Genomic DNA, 18,315 nt, shown 5'->3' with positions numbered 1-18,315 from the left:
CTAACAGCTGGAAAGCACTATGTAAATTCTCAGCGTAAGTACTATTACTCTTCCATTCTACAATTCATAGATTCATAGACTCTAGGACTGGAAGGGACCTCGAGAGGTCATCGAGTCCAGTCCCCTGCCCTCTCTTACTGAATCAAGTCCTTTGCAGATGTCATCCCCAGTCAACGTCCATGTTCACCTACAAGAAAGGAGTTTTCAAAGTGTGAGCTACTGCCTTTTGCCAGCCTGCACTCACTGTCTTGATGGCTGAACCCAAAAGAAAAATCCGAAACAGGGAAAGTGTGAGGCTTCCAAAAGAATCTGGCCAGGTCTTATTATTTGTATTACCATAGCCCCTAGGAGCCCTAGTCATGAAGCAGGTCTCCACTGTGTTAGGTGCTGTACATTTTTAATGCTATTTGGTGTATTACAGTAGCACCTAGGAGCCCTAGTTATGGAGCAGGACCCCATGGTTCTAGCCGTGTACAAACTCAGAACAAAAAGATTGTCCCTGTTCCAATCTAAGTAACCACTTTCCACAATCAAGGACCATCCTTAGCCACAGGGACAGTGTGTAAGATTTTCAGGGGGAGCAGCTCTGGAACAGCTGGTTTAAGAGCCTCAAGGAGAAAAACTTTTTGTAACGATCTCCAACAGCAGCTTCAGGACAGTCCTGTGCTTATATAATGCCTAGCAAAACAGCGCCTGATCTTGACTGGCCCATAGGCATTACGGTAATAAACAGGGTTAATAATACTACTTAGCATGCAATAGCTGCCTGCATATTTATGCTCACGCAAGAGTCAGAACATCCTGGGAACAGGAGCAGGCCATTGAATTCTCTGGATGCCTTTCCCTGTTTTCCTCATTTGCACCTTCGAGTCATATCTCATCTACCCAACACATCACATCCCTTTATTCCACAAGCACATCTCATGACATCTGCTGAAAAGATCTGGTCCCAATTCCCTTCCTTTGCTCCAGACTAACATCCCATCTGCAGTTTTGTTCTTTGCTGGCATGATCCAGATTTTTAAGGAAGCCACCAGCAACTGGGGTGTTTTCAACACCCAGATATTACATTTAAAAGTTCCCGGGAAAGAGGAAGTTTTTCTCTGGACTGTAACAAACAGATCGAGTCCCAGTCTAGAAGCCAAAAAAAGGGAGCGTGAGCAGAGCTGTGTGGGAAAAGAGACAGATCAAAAGCTCCCCCATTTTACAGCCAGTCAACGGAGAGGTGACCAGACAAGTCAGATACAATTACGGGATGCCATGGGACTCTCAAGGAGATGGGAAGTGTGCCAAGCCCTCCCAACCAGGCACATTTGCTCTGCTGCTACCAGCCAGACATCTCATTATGGCAAGTCACATGAATATGACATTTAAGCAGATAGGATCATTAAGAAAGCCAAAGGGGTTTTTACTGCCACAGAGGAAAGCAACGAGATAACTACATCGTGAAGCGCTTATGAGAACCACGGGTCTGCAGTTACATCAAAGAACAGCTAGCTGGGTGAAGGCCTCCGTGGCCTCTCTGCTACATAACAATCTAGACAGAGCTAGCACCTGTGGGCAGAGGGAGAACACAGATTCTCTCTTCCCTCCCAAGAGCAAGTGTCTACTGGACACGCACAGATTCCTGAGCTGACAAGCAGATCAGCACAGAAATAATCCCAGCAGTATCGCTCACCTACTGCACATCTGAAATTTTCTGGGAACAGAAGGACAGCCCAGTGCAGCCCCTCCCATAGCCTGAGAGGTATCCATGTGAAGCAGCATCAGTCTCACCTGGGACCAGCAGAGCACTTACTGAGATGCACAGGCAGCACCTGTGCCCCGTACTGTGTAAACGCAGGAGTCGGTCCCCCCCAGTTGAAGGAGGGGGTAGGAATGGAACAATCTTGTCACAATTACCCTCAGATCACTAACTCCTTGTATTTCAGGGATGATTTTCAACACCCTGCGGGCTCTACAAAGAATCCAGTTATACCGGAAAAGGCTTGTTAGCATGGCTGGTTCTCACACGGGCAGATGGCATGTGCCGACAGCAACGAGACCTGCTGCCTACCCAAGGTGAGAAGGGATATTTGCGGGGACGTGAGAGAAGTGTGTTGTCAGCACATAGGCTCCAACTTCCCATCCAGGGCGGTGAAGTCGTTCACCTGAGGATACCGGGGAAGTGTGCCGCCCTCAGCTGCACCAGAGGGGGATATTATGGGGCGCTTCCCCCCATGACAATTAGCCACTATTCACAACAAGGTGAGGAATTGGAGTTTTGCCTGAACATCAAACAAGCCTTGCATTTAAAGGGCAGCCAGGAAGCCAAGAGGCACTTCAAAAAAGAAAGCCACTCTCCCCCATACAGAACGCCATGAGGATATGCAATGCAAAACCACCGCAGCAATTCACACCTTAATGCCCCAACTGGGCTCATGGCTCGTGCTGCATATCAAAAAACAACCTGAATGGGCCCTCCGGTAACACAGGAGAGATCTAAAAGAGGAGAGATTTTTACATAGGCAATGGGGAAAGTGCCCTCCAGGAGCCAGAGAGCCCAGCAATTACTCCCCTCTGCAAGGTGAGCTTCAAGAGGATCCGTGGCACGTGCATCAATTCCCAAAGGGGACAGTAAAGGAGAAACAAATTCCTACCAAATCCTTAGAGCAGGGACCCAGTTTCCACAGAAAAGGCCAGCCAAAGGCCTTCATCTTCCTACAAATGCTGATGGATTTGAACAAAGATACACTAAACGGGATGCAAGAGTGAGCAGCGAGGGCTAGAGCGAATTGCAGCCTCGTTAACCGGCTGTTTTGAGACACCGTTTCCAGTCACTTCACGATGGAAGGCAGGACAAGGGTAAAACAGTAGACTGGGCACACCAGGGAAAGCACACAGAGAACCAGTTTAAAGAAAGCTTGGTCTGGACACCCAGTCCAGTAAACATGGCTGCAAGCAGAGCTAATACATAGGAAGATGCGAAAACAACATTTTCCTTCAATGGTTAAAAACACCAGGGGCAGGGGAGAAGCCCTGAGAGGCACCAGTTCACCCAGTGCTCCCCTCTTACAGCTGTCCCCAACAGCATCAAAGGGAGGATATGAGAGGTGCAGATAGATACACGTTACAAGAACTGCTCACTCGAAGACTTGGCCATTCCCAGCCCTTCAAAGAACAATAGGGTGTTGAAGGTAACAGGTAGGCTGTGGAAGAGGCCCCACAATCCCATCAGCAAGGCCCATTCACATGTCCATGGCAGCATGTGCGGGTTGTAATACAGATCGTAATGCATCTGTGGGAACTTTTGCTCAGACATTCTCCCAGCTTCTGTCTACAGTCTCAGGACACGGGAAAACACAGGCATCAAACAGGAACATGCTCAAGCCGAAGAGGTGGCAAGCACTGGCCAGAGAGACGAAAGAAGGGGTTTCAAGGTAGCAACAGTTCTAACCACACGCATTATCCTTGCCTAGCCAGGAAGTCCCTTAGCTTCCTCCCCACATAAAATAGAAAATGCAGCACTCTTTCCTCAGAAAGGGCAGGACACTCCGGCCGATTTGGTCCAGCTGCTCCTATTTTCAGAGAGGAATGGAGCAGTCGTTCCACCCACTGGTCCCTTTGAAGTAAGGGCCACTTAGCCATACTCCCTTGGAAAGACCACCCTCTGACAGACTGCAACGTAAGCCAGTCAACATTCGCGCCTGCCTTTTCCAAGCCCTCTGCTCAAGGTCAGGTTTTCCCTGTTGCACTGGAAGAGAAGAGTCCATTGTAAGTTTCCACAGAGCATGAGAGAGGGGGGAAGTGCCATCTCTGGAGGAAATTTCATCTGTCTCAGAATGCAGCCCCCCTTTTCCAGAACACCTCCAGACCCATTTGCTCCTATGACATGAGTTTCAGCCCCACAGGAAGAGAGGCAGCAAGGTGGGGAGGCAGGGACTGGACGCGCTCGAACAGGTCTTTCCCCGTTAATTACTGGACCATTGGCCTGGTTTTCAGAGGGCTGAGCACCCAGGCATCCCAGTTAAATCAGCGGGAGCTGTATGTGATCAGCAGCCTATGATCCTAATATGCTGTTACCCCAGACACAATACACTCAATGGCAGTGTTCTACAGAAAAAACGAATGACCTCAGAACAGAACCATGTTAACCCTTCCACAGCTTTCCCTGGAACATAACATAAGAATGGCCCTACTGGGTCAGACCAAGGGTCCATCTAGCCTTGAATCCTGTCTTCCGACAGTGGCCAGTGCCAGGTGCCCCAGAGGGAATGAACAGAACAGGTGATCAAGTGATCCATCTCCTGTCGCTCATTCCCAGATTCTGGCAAACAGAGGCTAGGGACACCATCCCTGCCCATCCTGGCTAATAGCCATTGATGGACCTATCCTCCATGAACTTATCTAGATCTTTTTTGAACACTGTTATGCTCTTGGCCTTCACAACATCCTCTGGCAAGGAGTTCCACAGGTTGACTGTGCGTCGTGTGAAGAAATACTTTTTTGTTTTAAACCTGTCTATTAATTTCATTTGGTGACTCCTAGTTCTTGTGTTATGAGAAGTAGTAAACAACACTTCCTTATCTACTTTCTCGATACCACTCATGATTTTACAGACCTCAATGATATCTCCTCTTAGCCGTCTCTTTTCCAAGCTGAAAAGTCCCAGTCTTATCAATCTCTCCTCATACGGAAGCTGTTCCATACCCCTAATCATTTTCGTTGCCCTTTTCTGAACCTTTTCCAATTCCAATAGCTGCTGTCTGTGTTCCTAAACCTATATGGCTCCATCTGGTTTGTTAATGGGTGTCCAGAGAAGCCAACGTGACTTGAGCAGATCTGCTAAGGCCCAATGGATTGATTCCAATGGAAGATAATGGACAACTTTTTCAGCCTCCCAACTCAATCCACTGGGCCCCTAGCAGATCGGCTCAAGTCACGTTGGCTTCTCTGGAGTGGGAGTGGGATGAGAACTGCAACAGGCTGTCCCATCGAAAACTCCTGCACCCTGGGGCAACGACAGAGTCTCAGGAACTCCATTTGTACCGAGGAGATGGACTGTTTGGCAGAAGAGTTCGACTGACACAGCCATTGACAGCTGCAAAAGAGATAGGGCAAGGTCTTATGAAAAACTGAGCAAGACCTATCGAAGCTGGGGAACTCTGTCCCTTCTCGGGTTCAACAACTGAGCAGAATTAGCGCTAATGAGAGAATCTAGAAGGCAGTGCGGAGAAGTCTCCTCAGCTATTTGATCCATGACCACCGTCCCCGTCGGGACAGTGCACGTCGAGCAAAAATGTAGATCCCTGAATTAGCCCAGTACCCCCAAATCAACATCATGGAGTGTCAAGGTCAAACCCAATACCCAGGATATTTCAATGCTTTTGTCCCCAACACTAAGAAACCCTGCCTTTACCTAGAACATAATCCCTTCCCATAGTGCACAGCCCCAGGGATCCACACACCAAATTTTTTTCTGATTCTTTCCCAGTGGAAATTGAAGCCAATGTCACTGATGGAGACCTCAAAGCTCCTTCAATACCATCACGCCCCCTGCTGGGAAGACGACGCCTGTCAGGACTCAGCCCTGAAAGAATGGGATTTAAAGGGTGTACCGGGAGCTACTACAGAATGCTCTTTACAGAAACCCAGAAGACAACACGGCAGAGCGCGCGCACACACACACCATGCTGTAATTAGGCTTCTTGTACTGAAGAGGTCCACACAGCCAAGTGTGAGCGGCCTCTATAGAACTAAAGGGATCTCCTATGTCTCAGCCAGCACCGGGACAATCACAAGCTGTGCACAGAAACAATTCTTATTTCACTCCTCTTGGCTGGTCCCTGGGCCTGTCTATCTTAAAACTGGACTCTCTGGCTTAGGCCGAGAACTGTTCCTGTCTCCTCCTCACTTGGTAAAGAGGAAGTAATCCAAATCACAGCCAGTGAGCAAAGTTCAGCTGGCCAGTTACTAAGAGAACAGCGATAACTGTCTGAGTAACTGGCTGATTTAACTGACACTCCCCTACCCCCAACCATAAACCTAACCTTGTACCATTCGTTCATGCAAGCAAGATCATTATTGATTCCTGGTGCAGACATAACCAGCCTTGCAGAACATGTTCAAATAGGAACAGCGCCCTCTTGTGGCATTCACCAAGCAAACGGCACTGTTGTTCACTGCAGTTCTATCGACAATTCCCTTGTCTCACAAGGAGCAAAATCCAAAGAACACAGAAAGCACCTTACCTTAGCCCCTTGCTCGTCCACTGAATTACTACCTGCCAGCAAAACAGAAGAGGAAGAAGACATCAGTCGCTTTATCGGCCAACACTGTGCAACATGAACAGTTACAAACAGGTCCCAGAACCCATGTGTACACCCGGGCACATTAAAAATTTGAAGGCCTCAAGCCAACAAACAGATCTCTGCAGAGAAACTTCCCCAGCCCGAGAAGTTGTGGCACAAGATGTCCCTGCCTCCCCACTTTGTTCAGATCAAAAAGCACCCAATGCAAATCAACGATGCAGTTATTCCATTTATTTGTGTGAGACTTTGTGCTATAAGTAGAGTATTATGTGAAGGTAGTGATCACGAAGGATTCCATGTTGACAGCTCTGGAAACAGAAGACTACATTATAAACAGACTGCAATAGTACAGACTGTCTCACTAATGGGTCTCAGTTCTGTGCCAGAGATATCAATGCTAAGTTTCCAGAAAAACATTTTTAAAATTGCCATTAAAATACAAGCATCCCTAAAAAAAAACAAAAAAAACCAGCAGTCTTGGTACTATGTTGGGATATCAACAAACCTCCTTCCCGGCTAAACTGACTGGCCAGACACCTTTTGCATGAAGGTCGGATACTACAGTGATGGGTGTCATGTAAGTATCTAGACAGACCAAGGAAGGGAGGTCTAGTGGATTAAATTGCAGGCTCTTTGGGCGAAGGACCATACCTATGTGTGTTTGTACAGCACCTAGCACAATAATGCCTAGCTTTATTTAGTGCTTTTAGATCTCAAAGTAATTTATGTAGCACTCATAAAAAGAATGTCAGGGTTAGATTTCCCATGCTGGGTTCCTTTAAGAACATCTGAAGAAGGGAGGTTTTTTCCCCACGAAAGATTATGCCCAAATAAATCTGTTAGTCTTTAAGGTGCCACCGGACTCCTTGTTGTCCTTTAAGAACTGACTATCTGATGAGTCTGGGGGTGTACCATTTACAAAGGAGGTCAGGATCATTAGCTCCCCTTCTACAGATGGGGCCCTGATCCTGACTGGGATCTCTGAACACCACGGTAATATAAATATTAAATAAAAATGGAGAGAACAGAACTCCTGGGTTCTATTCGTGACCCTGCTACCAACTTGTTGTGTAGCAAGTCACTGGCATGCACCGTAAGCATCTATACAATAGGAATAATGATCCTTCACAGCCTTGCAATGGGGTTGTGAGCTTAGTTTTTGTAAAAGACTTGAAATCCTTGGAAGAAAGGTAATAAAATACAGCCAGTTATTGGGCAGGGGGAAATCAGCTGCTAGAGAATAATCAGAAGAGCACTGAGAATAAACACATTTGCTGGCATTTTTAAATAATTGTTAATACAGTTATATCCCAAATGGATTGGAACAGCTTACCAAAAATATAGATAACTGCTATCCCGCTACCAGCTCCCATTAGCCCTGCTATCCGGAGCACCATTTTCTTGGCATAGGCTGTATTTTCCTTCCGTTTCTTCTCCTGCTGCTCATCAGAACTGGAGCCTTTCCCATCTCCTCCCTCTGTTGACTACCCATGGAGGGTGGAAAAGAGAAAAGATTTAAGTTAGCAGGTGTGAAAGTGACAGAAGTCAAGGTTCATAGCTACAGAGAAGAGAGCCACACACAGGCAAATAACTGACTCACTGGTCTCAAAACCTCTAGGGAAAAATTCCACTGGCCTTTCTGTTTAGTACCAGAACGTGATTTATAGAACCTTTTACAGAACTCCCCTCAAATGAATAAAGAAAGCAATTAACATAATCAGAGAAACTAGAGATGGACAGGATCCATTAGATCATCTAGCCAGACATCAGATTAGCAAATTCTTCAGCCTTTACGGTATAGATCAGTGGTCCCCAATGCGGTGCCCGGGGGAGGGGCCATGGCGCCCGCCGGGGCATCTATGTGCACCCGCGTACTGGCCGGCAGACAAGCATCTGCCGAAATGCCGCCGAAAAGCGGCGTCATCAAGAGGCATTGCCACCGAAATGCCTCCAAAAAGCGGCATCTCCCAGAGGCGTCGCCGCCGAAATGCCACTGATTTTTGGTGGCAACGCCTCTTGACGTTGCCACTTCTCGGCGGCATTTCGGCGGATGCTTGTCCGCTGGCCACGGTCCTCGGTGGCTCGTCGTCCGGCGCCCACCACCGGGAAAAGGTTGGGGACCACTGGTATAGATGGTATCCTTCGAAATGTGAAATGACTGTAAGTCAATATAGTGGAGTCTGCCTGAATATGCAGACTGCCTGAAACAAAAGCTCTAAAAGGAGCATTAGCTTCATTCATTCAAAGGGAATTCTGAATCCCAATGAGGCAATTCAATGTCAACAATATTACCTATTTTTATGCTGATCAAGCATACAAGAGGAAGATTTGTGCAATCCACTGAGCATGGCACCTCATGATGGCGTTGTTAGAGTAAGTACCACCATTTCCCCCCCCCCCATTCTGACCCCACGTCTAGTCCAGCCATCTCAGCCTGGGAAGACTGGTCTCTCCTAAGGTTTCTCTGCATTATTAATGAGGCACAAACACACACTATCAAATGTTGTGCCAACCGGAGAAAACCCCTGACCCCAAGAAAATAGCATCAGACTTGCAAAATTCTCTTCATCCACTTGCTTGGGGAGAGTAAAGTACAAGGCTTTTTCATTAGTGATCAGATGTCATGGCAAAGGGTAGGGCAGAGTGGGGTTTTGTTCTTAGCGTGGTAAGTTTTCATGACAATTTTACAAGACTGCTTTAAAGTTCTGCTACCAGGTACTTTCCCCTTACGTTTTGGAGGGTTAAAATAAACCACTGGGGAAATGTTTGCACCCGAGCCTGAAATCTGAATGCCAAGTCTTAACCAGAATACAATTGTGTTTAGCAACCACTGGAGAGAGCTGAGATATTAAACCCAGAACAACTATAAAAACAGCAATACGTTTACTTTTTACTCCCGTGGTTAAAAATCTAATAGCACTGTAAAGACTCATACCCACTGAAAAGTAGGATGGACGAATATGACTATCCAAGCAGAAATATGGTCACGAGACCAAGATTAAACACCCAGCTGCCTTTTTGAAAACTACCACAGGAACTGTACAGCTTCCAAGTGGTCAGGACTTCTGAGCTAGATCGCAACTTCCCTGTACCACCCAGCACTCCCTAGTACCATGTCAGGGCATTGAGGCTGGCACAGGCAGATGAGCACATCCCCCATTGAGATACCCACACAGCTGCCTGCAGCACCCTGGGTTTTTCCTGGTTGCGTCTCCTCCAAACACTGACCAGATCAAACCATGCGAGATGCGACAGTCAAACAGTCTGGCACATAAAGCGTGAGTGAGTGAAGGACAGCAAGGGAAGCGCCAGTGCCAAGAGGGAAGATACAGCGACAGAGAGTAAGAATTCTCTCCCACCCCAGGTTTACTGGGAATATCCTAATTTCCACAACCTGCTCGTGGGATGTTTTGGGGTCTTGGCGTTAATTCTGGAGCCTAATACATTGGGTTGGGACAGGACAAAGCTGACTCTGCGAGGCCTTTCAAGCGACATTTCAGCAGCGCCACCTTGTGACAGACAGGTAGAGGTCCTGATGACCTTTCTGCTGAGGTCATGCCTGCCTCTCAAGGCCAAGTGGTGGCCATTTCTGACAGTATGCCAGACAGGGTCTTGTCCCATCCAATGATAACTCCCCTTTTCCCTAATCCCTCCCCCTTGCCCCCACGCTCCCCAACTCCATCATACCCCATCAAACCCCATCTTTCAATTCCCCATACACCATCCTCCCAACCAATTCAGAACCTCCCTCTCTGCTTTTCCTTCCCCACCTCTTCCCAGCCCCCCTTCCCTTTGGATGGCAACCCCGAGCCTTCCCCTCATACCCCCCACAACCATGCCCTTCCCAGTCCTCAACCTTCCCAAACACCATCCTTCCTGCCCCCACTGACAAGCCCCCCACCCTAATCCCCTCCCAGCCATTTCTGGTCCTGCCCATTAACAAGGCATAGGGATAGCTCAGTGGTTTGAGCATTGGCCTGCTAAACCCCGGGTTGTGAGTTCAATCCTTGCGGGGGCCATTTAGGGATCTGGGGCAAAAGTCTGTCAGGGACAGTACTTGGTCCTGCTGTGAAGGCAGGGGACTGGACTCGATGACCTTTCAAGGTCCCTTCCAGCTCTATGAGATAGGTATATCTCCATATTAAAAAAGAAGAAAAAAAAAAAAAAACCACACCCCACCTCACCACCCTTCCCCCACTCACTGATAACCCCCCCTTCACTCTCTCCCTCCACCCCATGCTCTCTTCCTTCCCACTGACAATGCCCTCAACCATTTTCTAATGTCCTCCCCCCGCACATACACCCCACCCTCGGTTGTAATAACTCGGCCTACAGATTTACCTCAACGGTGAGTTTATCTGTAAAAAGTGAGGGTAAGCTCATAAGATGTCACAATAACCTGTAACAACAAATGTTGAAGGGGAAAGGTATGAAAGGGAGACAGAAAGACTGAACTAGTCCAAACAAAAAGGCCAACTGATAGAACTCAAAGCTTGTGTTAAGATAATGCCTGGTAAACAAGGCAAATGCAGAACCAGAAATCAATGAACCAAAGCTGGTGTGTTGGAAACTAGGCCTAACTGATGGACAAAATAATGAGATGATGGGCTATTCCACCCATCGCTCTCTTTGTGGGTCCTTAAGGAAAGACTTTTGGGAGAAAAACTGGCTTCTGGAGTGAGCTTCACCATGAGCTTCACCATCATGGCTCCCAGCCCCCATGATCTCCTGGGACCCTGGGCCTTTGTCATCCCGAGCCTAAGAGATGCCCTGATCAGACAGGGCCAGAGAGAGGGACTCAGATGCCACTCCCACCTCTACAGGCTTCTGCTGAATCCCAAACACCATCTGGGACGGAACAGGATCGGACTTTTAACAGCAGCAGCTCCAGCCCATCTCAACTAAGCTTCTTCCAAAGGACAGTTATTACCATCTTTGATACCATCTAAGAAGCTGTCAAATAGCAAGGGGGATTCCTCCTAAAAAACTCTCTCCAGCCAAAGGGACAGGGAACAAGGGATGCTTATTTCATATTTTATGTTTCGAACGCTTGAACTGATTTTCCTTCTTTTCTGTATCTTTCGTAAAAGGTTAGAAGGATTTTTAATGGTGTGTTAGCCATGGGACTAAGTAGGCTGAGCTCTCTGCATACCAAACCCCAGATCTTGTTTAATGCTACTTAATGATGGACAGTGACTGGGTTATGTTAACACCTTTGACCCCTGTACCCCATCTAAAGTAATACAACACCTCCCTCCCCCACTGACAACCACCAATTCTCCCTTCTTTGGTCCCCACCTTCTCACAATTCACACCCCATCCCTCCCCATCAATGAGGAATCACCCCCTGGTCTCCCCCCAACTCCATCCATCCTCCCTCTCAGCCCACTTACAATCCACCCAACCCCTCCCTTGCTCCCCCCCAGCCCCATTCCTTCTCCAGTTCCACCCCCCAACCGCTCACTGATATCCCCCTCACACCTCCTTTCTTCCCCCATTCACAGCCTCATTCCTCCTGTTCCCCCGCCCAGCATATCATCCTCCTCCCCACCCATGGACAAACCCCCAGTGCTGGATCTGATCTGTCCCCCACCCTACCCTTCCCCTCCCTCCTGAGTGCCACCCCACCACCAACACACACACCCTACTTTTCTTATCACACCATCTCCCCCACACAAACACCCCATCCTCCTCCCATCGACAACTGCACCTCTCCCACCAACAGCACTTAAACTCCCCCACAATCAACCCTCCCTTCTCCTTTCTCCCCACCCACCATCCTTCCCCCATCAACAACCCTACTCCCCCCTTCCATCCTCCCTCTTTCCCTGCAATGAAGACTACCCACCCCTCACTGCTCCTCCCTCTACCCTCCTTTTCCTTCCCCAATAACAATTCCCACCCCCTCTCTAGTCTCTCCTCCCTCCTCTCAATCCCTCTCTGGTCCCCCCCCCCACACATTATTTTCCTCCCCCACTAATAACCCCCCCCCGACTTCGTCTCCTCCCCCCCACACACCATCACCACTGATAACCTCCACACGTACTTCCTCCCCCATGACAACCTCCCTCCCCACACACCATCCCCCAATCCCCCATGAGAACCCCAGAATCCCTCTCCGCCCCTGACTTCAACTCCACTCCTTCCTGTCTCCCCTCCCCACACACCATCCCCCACTCCATGACACCCTCACCCTTCCCCCTCCATCCCTCCCCCCCACACCCCATCCCCCCACCACACCCCATCCTTCAAGCCCCCCACACCCCATCCCCCAACCCCCACCCTTCCCCCTCCATCCCTCCCCCCAGCCCTTCCCCACCCCTCCCACGACACCCCCACCCTTCCCCCTCCACCCCTCCCACGACACCCCAACCCCCCCACCCTTCCCCCCCACACACTCCATCCCCCAACCCCTCCACCCTTCCCCCTCCATCCCTCCCCCCCACGACATCCCCACCCTCCCCCCCCACACCCCATCCCCCACAACACCCCCACCCTTCCCCCTCCATCCCTCCCCCCCCACACCCCATCCTCCCCCACTGAGCAGCCCCGCCCCTCACCTGCTGGTGCTGCCGTAGCTTGTCCTGCAGCAGCGCCTCGGTCAGCCCCACCCCCCCGCCCTGCGGCGCCGCCCCCGCGCTCAGGGCCCGGCCCGGGGCCGCCCGGAGCCGCCGGCAGCAGCCGCCCCTCAGCGCGCGGGCCCCGCACGCCGCCACCACAACCAGCCCGCGAGCCGCCGCCATCTTCCTCCTCCCCCCGGAGCGCAGCGCGCAGGTGCGCGGCGCCGCCTCCCGCCCAATCAGAGCGCGTCGAGCCCAGGCCACCAATCCACGCGCGAGTGGGGGGTTGGACGCAGCCGGTGAGATTGAAAAGTAGCTGGGGAGCTCAGCCAATCAGAGGAAAAATAAGTGAAGGCAACGCCCACACCGCGACCGTCGACCAATCAGACATCGGGGCGGCATTAGGCACGCCTACCTTGGCTGGGCAGACCAATCGCAAGCGACAGGCCCTGAGGGAGACAGACAGGCCAATGACAAACCAAAGGAGGCGGAGCTAAGAGGGCAGAGCCAACCAATCATAAAACACCGCCCGCCCGCCCTGAGAAGGGAGGTGGGGCCGCTGCCGCCCCAGCCAATCAGAGCGGGGAAGGGGAGGGGAGAGAAGAACGGAAGGCGGCGAAGGTCAAATGAGGCACTTGGGCTACTGCTGCCCTTCGCGCTGTGTGAAGCTGCAAGGAAGGGATGTGGCGAGGGGGGTTGGGGCAATGGAGGGAGGATGTGGAGGGGGGGTTGGAAGGGGAGGGGATTTGGGGAGGTGGGGGTGGAGGGGGATAGAGGGAGGATGGGGATTTGAGGGAGGGGGGTTGGAGGGGGAAGGGAGGAGAGGGAGAGGGAGGAAGGAGGTTGGGGATGGTGGGGAGAAGGGAAGGGAGGTTGGGGCAATGGAGGGAGGATTTGGAGGGGGTTGGAGGGGGAAGGGGGTTGGGGAGGTGGATGGGGTTGGGGCAATGGAGGGAGGATGTGGAGGGGGAAGGGGGTTGGAGAGATGGATGGGGTTGGGGCAATGGAGGGAGGATTTGGAGGGGGAAGGGGGTTGGAGAGATGGATGGGGTTGGGGCAATGGAGGGAGGATTTGGAGGGGGAAGGGGGTTGGAGAGATGGATGGGGTTGGGGCAATGGAGGGAGGATTTGGAGGGGGAAGGGGGTTGGAGAGGTGGATGGGGTTGGGGCAATGGAGGGAGGATGTGGAGGGGGTTGGAGGGGGAAGGGGGTTGGGGAGGTGGATGGGGTTGGGGCAATGGAGGGAGGATGTGGAGGGGGGTTGGAGGGAGAAGGGAGGTTGGGGAGGGGAGGTGGGGGGGTGGAGGGGGATAGAGGGAGGATGGGGATTTGAGGGAGGGGGTGGAGGGGGAAGGGAGGAGAGGGAGAGGGAGGAAGGAGGTTGGGGATGGTGGGGAGAAGGGAAGGGAGGTTGGGGCAATGGAGGGAGGATTTGGAGGGGGAAGGGGGTTGGAGAGGTGGATGGGGTTGGGGCAATGGAGGGAGGATGTGGAGGGGGGTTGGAAGGAGGAGGGGGAAGGGAGGTTGGGGGGTGGAGGGGGATAGAGGGAGGATGGGGATTTGAGGGAGGTGGGTTGGAGGGGGAAGGGAGGAGAGGGAGAGGGAGGAAGGAGGTTGGGGATGTTGGGGGGAAGGGGGTTGGGGCAATGGAGGGAGGATGTGGAGGGGATTGGAGGGGGAAGGGGGTTGGGGAGGTGGATGGGGTTGGGGCAATGGAGGGAGGATGTGGAGGGGGGTTGGAGGGAGAAGGGAGGTTGGGGAGGGGATTTGGGGGGGTGGAGGGGGATAGAGGGAGGATGGGGATTTGAGGGAGGGGGGTTGGAGGGGGAAGGGAGGAGAGGGAGAGGGAGGAAGGAGGTTGGGGATGGTGGGGAGAAGGGAAGGGAGGTTGGGGCAATGGAGGGAGGATTTGGAGGGGGAAGGGGGTTGGAGAGGTGGATGGGGTTGGGGCAATGGAGGGAGGATGTGGAGGGGGGTTGGAAGGAGGAGGGGGAAGGGAGGTTGGGGAGGGGATTTGGGGGGGTGGAGGGGGATAGAGGGAGGATGGGGATTTGAGGGAGGGGGGTTGGAGGGGGAAGGGAGGAGAGGGAGAGGGAGGAAGGAGGTTGGGGATGGTGGGGAGAAGGGAAGGGAGGTTGGGGCAATGGAGGGGGAAGGGGGTTGGGGAGGTGGATGGGGTTGGGGCAATGGAGGGGGGAGGTGGATAGGGAATTGGTGGGGCAGTGGAGGGGGAGGCAGTTGGGAGGAGGGAAGGGATAGGAGGGGGAGGGAAGGGAAGAGGTGTGGGGGATAAGAGGGAGTGAGGGGCTGATGGGGAGACTAGAAGGTAACAGAGGAGGAGCAGTGTGGTATCAACCTTTTCCCCCCGCCCAGCATGGCACTGATCTTTCCCAGGTCCTACTAGCACTTCAGCTCTGGCCCTTGCGTACTAACTCTTCCTCCCCACTTTTTCCACAGAGGCTCCTCTGGCACACTCCTGGCAGCTGGGCACAGGCCAAGGCTCCAGGATTTTTGATGCTACGGAATTGGAGCGTTCTCTAGAATTAAAACCTTTGGCCCACTTCAGTGCAAAGGGGGGGGGGGGAGGGAGACTTCCTCACCAATGACAGTCTGAAGCTGCCATTCTGAGAGCTGTGGAACACTCCATTCTTCTCATGGCCATGTTCACTCTGAAGCCTAATGATGGTGCTTTAAGGATCATTTTCACAAGCTGTGGCCACATGCACTTACGTGCCAAATATGTGCTCCTGTTGTAAACAGCCTGTTGATCAAGGAGACTGTACAGTCCAAACTTTGCAACCACAGCCTGAACACATTTAAATTATCCTGCTCACCCACTGAATTGACAGTGGAGGAAATAATATTCCTCACGTCATGTTATAAGTGGTTCAGGAGAGTTGACTGGACCCTCTTCCAAAGCTGTCCAGTCCAAGCCCAGGTGTGGCTTCACTGCAGGACTGGGTGAAGTGATCCCTCAACAGTCCCTGCTTTTCTGTTTGTATTTCAGACAGAAACAAGGGAGGGCAGAGTACCTGAAATTACTTGAAAGGCTTGACTAGATTGCAAATTAATGTCACCTCTTCAAGGAAAACAAAACCAAGAGCAATACAAATTTCTACAAACCTCTGCTGTTAAGGTTTTGAACAATACTCATCAAAACTCACTACAGTCGGCAGGCAGAGGGGCGAGGCAACAGTTTATCACAGCTTTTTCCTTTATTCAAATTTATAAAATAACCCGACAGAGGAAGTATCCCTGTCAGATATTCTTTGGTGAAGGGAGAAAATTCTTTCAAAGGAAGACTCTGCCTTAGGTCGGTAGCCTCCAAATTAGGGTTAATATATTCATAATGTGAGACCACCCACAAAATCTTTCCCTTTGAAAAAATAATACTCAGTGAAAAACAAAATCTTTCCCCTGTGGTGCACGTAACCCAGCTTCTTCAGAACAAGGAGCAATGGTCTTAAGTTGCAGTGGGGGAGGTCTAGGTTGGATATTAGGAAACACTATTTCACTAGGAGGATGGTGAAGCACTGGAATGGGTTCCCTAGGGAGGTGGGGGAATCTCCATCCTTAGAGGTTTTTAAGGCCCGGCTTGACAAAGCCCTGGCTGGGATGATTTAGTTGGGGTTGGACTAGATGACCTCCTGAGGTATAATCTTCTATGATTGTATTACAGCCCTGGGCTGGTGCATATGAACCAGAAAATGAAAATGAGAAACACGTTAGACACAAGAATGAAAGTGACCCAGTCTGTTATTGCTGGCCAACTTGGGGGGAAATGTAAAAATAGTGCTGAGGTGGCCAACTCCACACCAGGTAATTTCGCCCATGGGTCAGCAGACAGCCATCAGCTGTTTCAAGGACATTCAGTTACTTGGACTGGATTTAGAGCAGTGATTTAGACATGAAAGAAAAAGTCAGGGAAATTAAGTCTCTAGTCACTTTATCGGTCTGATTTTTTTAATCGCCAAGAGCCTGCTCCTCCTCTTCATTTGCCACAGCCTTGCTTCAGTCGCTAATGGAAGTTTGTCCAAACAGTGCTGCTCTGCTCACCTAAGGAAAACCCTTCACATAGAATGGGAATGGCGCGGTAGAAGGGACCTCAAGAGGGCACCGAGCCCAGACCCGACTTGAGGCAGCAGCAAGTAAACCTAGACCAGCCCTGACGGGTGTTTGTCAAACCTGTTCTGAAAAACCTCCAGTGACAGGGGATCCCACAACCTCCTTTAGACGCCTGTTCCAGAGCTTCCCTCCCCTGAGAGTTAGAAAATTTGTCCTAATATCTCACCTAAATCTCCCTTGCTGCAGATTAAACCCATTGCTTCTTGTCCTACCTACAGAGGACCTGGAGAACCATTGATCACCATCCTCTTTAGAACAGCCCTTAGCATATTTGAAGACGGTTATCAGGTCCCCCCGCAAGTCTTCTTTTCTCAAGACTTTAAACATGCCCCTTTTTTTTTAACCTTTCCTCACAGGTCAGGTCAAACTGTTGATCATTTTTGTTGCTCTCCTCTGGATTCTCTCCACTTTATCCAACTCTTTCCTAAAGTGCGGCACCCAGAATTGGACACCGCACTCCATCTCAGGCCTCACCAGTGCCATGTAGAGCGGGGGTCCATTACCTCCCACGTCTTACATACGACACTTCTGTTCATACACCCCCGAATATCAGCCTTTTTCACAACCGCATCCCATTGATGACTCATTCATGTGATCCACTATAACCCCCAGATCCTTTTCAGCAGTATGACCCCCTTGCCAGTTATTCCCCATTTGGCATTTGAATTTTCCTTCCTAAGTGACATACTTTGCATGCGTCTTTATTGAATTTCATCTTGTTGATTTCAGACCAATTCGTCAAGGTTGCTTTGAATTCTAATCCTGCCCTCCAAAGTGTTTGCAACCCCTCCCAGCTTGGTGTCATCTGTAAATTTGGTAAGTATACTCTCCACTTCATTATCGAAAATATTGAATAGTGCCAGCCCCAGGACTGACCCAAGCAGGACCCCACTACATACACTCCCTGAATTTGACAAACCACTGATAACTACTCTGAGTACAGTCTTCCAACCAATTGTGCACCCACCTTATAATAATCTCATCTAGACAACATTTGCTTATGAGAATGTCATGGGGGACTGTGTCAAAAGCCTTCATCAAATCAAGCATCTACAGCTTCCCCTCCTACCCCATCCACTAGGCCAATAACCCTATCAAAGAAGAAAATAAGGTTGGCTTGGCATGATTTACTCTTAAAGCCATGCTAGCTGTTCCTTCTCATAGAATATCAGGGTTGGAAGGGACCTCAGGAGGTATCTAGTCCAACCCCCTGCTCAAAGCAGGGCCAATCCCCAGACAGATTTTTGCCCCAGATCCCTAAATGGCCCCCTCAAGGATTGAACTCACAACCCTGGTTTAGCAGGCCAATGCTCAAACCACTGAGCTATCCCTCCCCCCAT

At 50.7% G+C, this 18,315-nt stretch overlaps 1 protein-coding gene across 1 annotated transcript in view; it reads right to left on the bottom strand.

Annotated features, from left to right (window-relative positions):
* Positions 1-7,737, bottom strand: part of TIMM50 (translocase of inner mitochondrial membrane 50) — a 47,834-nt gene extending 40,097 nt beyond the window's left edge. Inside the window, exons 1-2 of the mRNA XM_065420955.1 lie at positions 7,624-7,737; positions 6,231-6,262 (exon numbers count right to left, since the gene is read on the bottom strand). Of these exons, the coding sequence (XP_065277027.1) occupies positions 6,231-6,262; positions 7,624-7,687 (96 nt within the window). The 5' untranslated portion in view covers positions 7,688-7,737. The remainder of the gene's footprint in view (positions 1-6,230; positions 6,263-7,623) is intronic.
* Positions 7,738-18,315: the final 10,578 nt, after the last annotated feature.

This window comes from Emys orbicularis, chromosome 21 (genome assembly GCF_028017835.1).
Source record: "Emys orbicularis isolate rEmyOrb1 chromosome 21, rEmyOrb1.hap1, whole genome shotgun sequence".
NCBI lineage: Eukaryota > Metazoa > Chordata > Testudines > Emydidae > Emys > Emys orbicularis.
The sequence above is the reverse complement of the archived record's forward strand: the minus strand, read 5'-3'. Positions and strand labels throughout refer to the sequence as shown.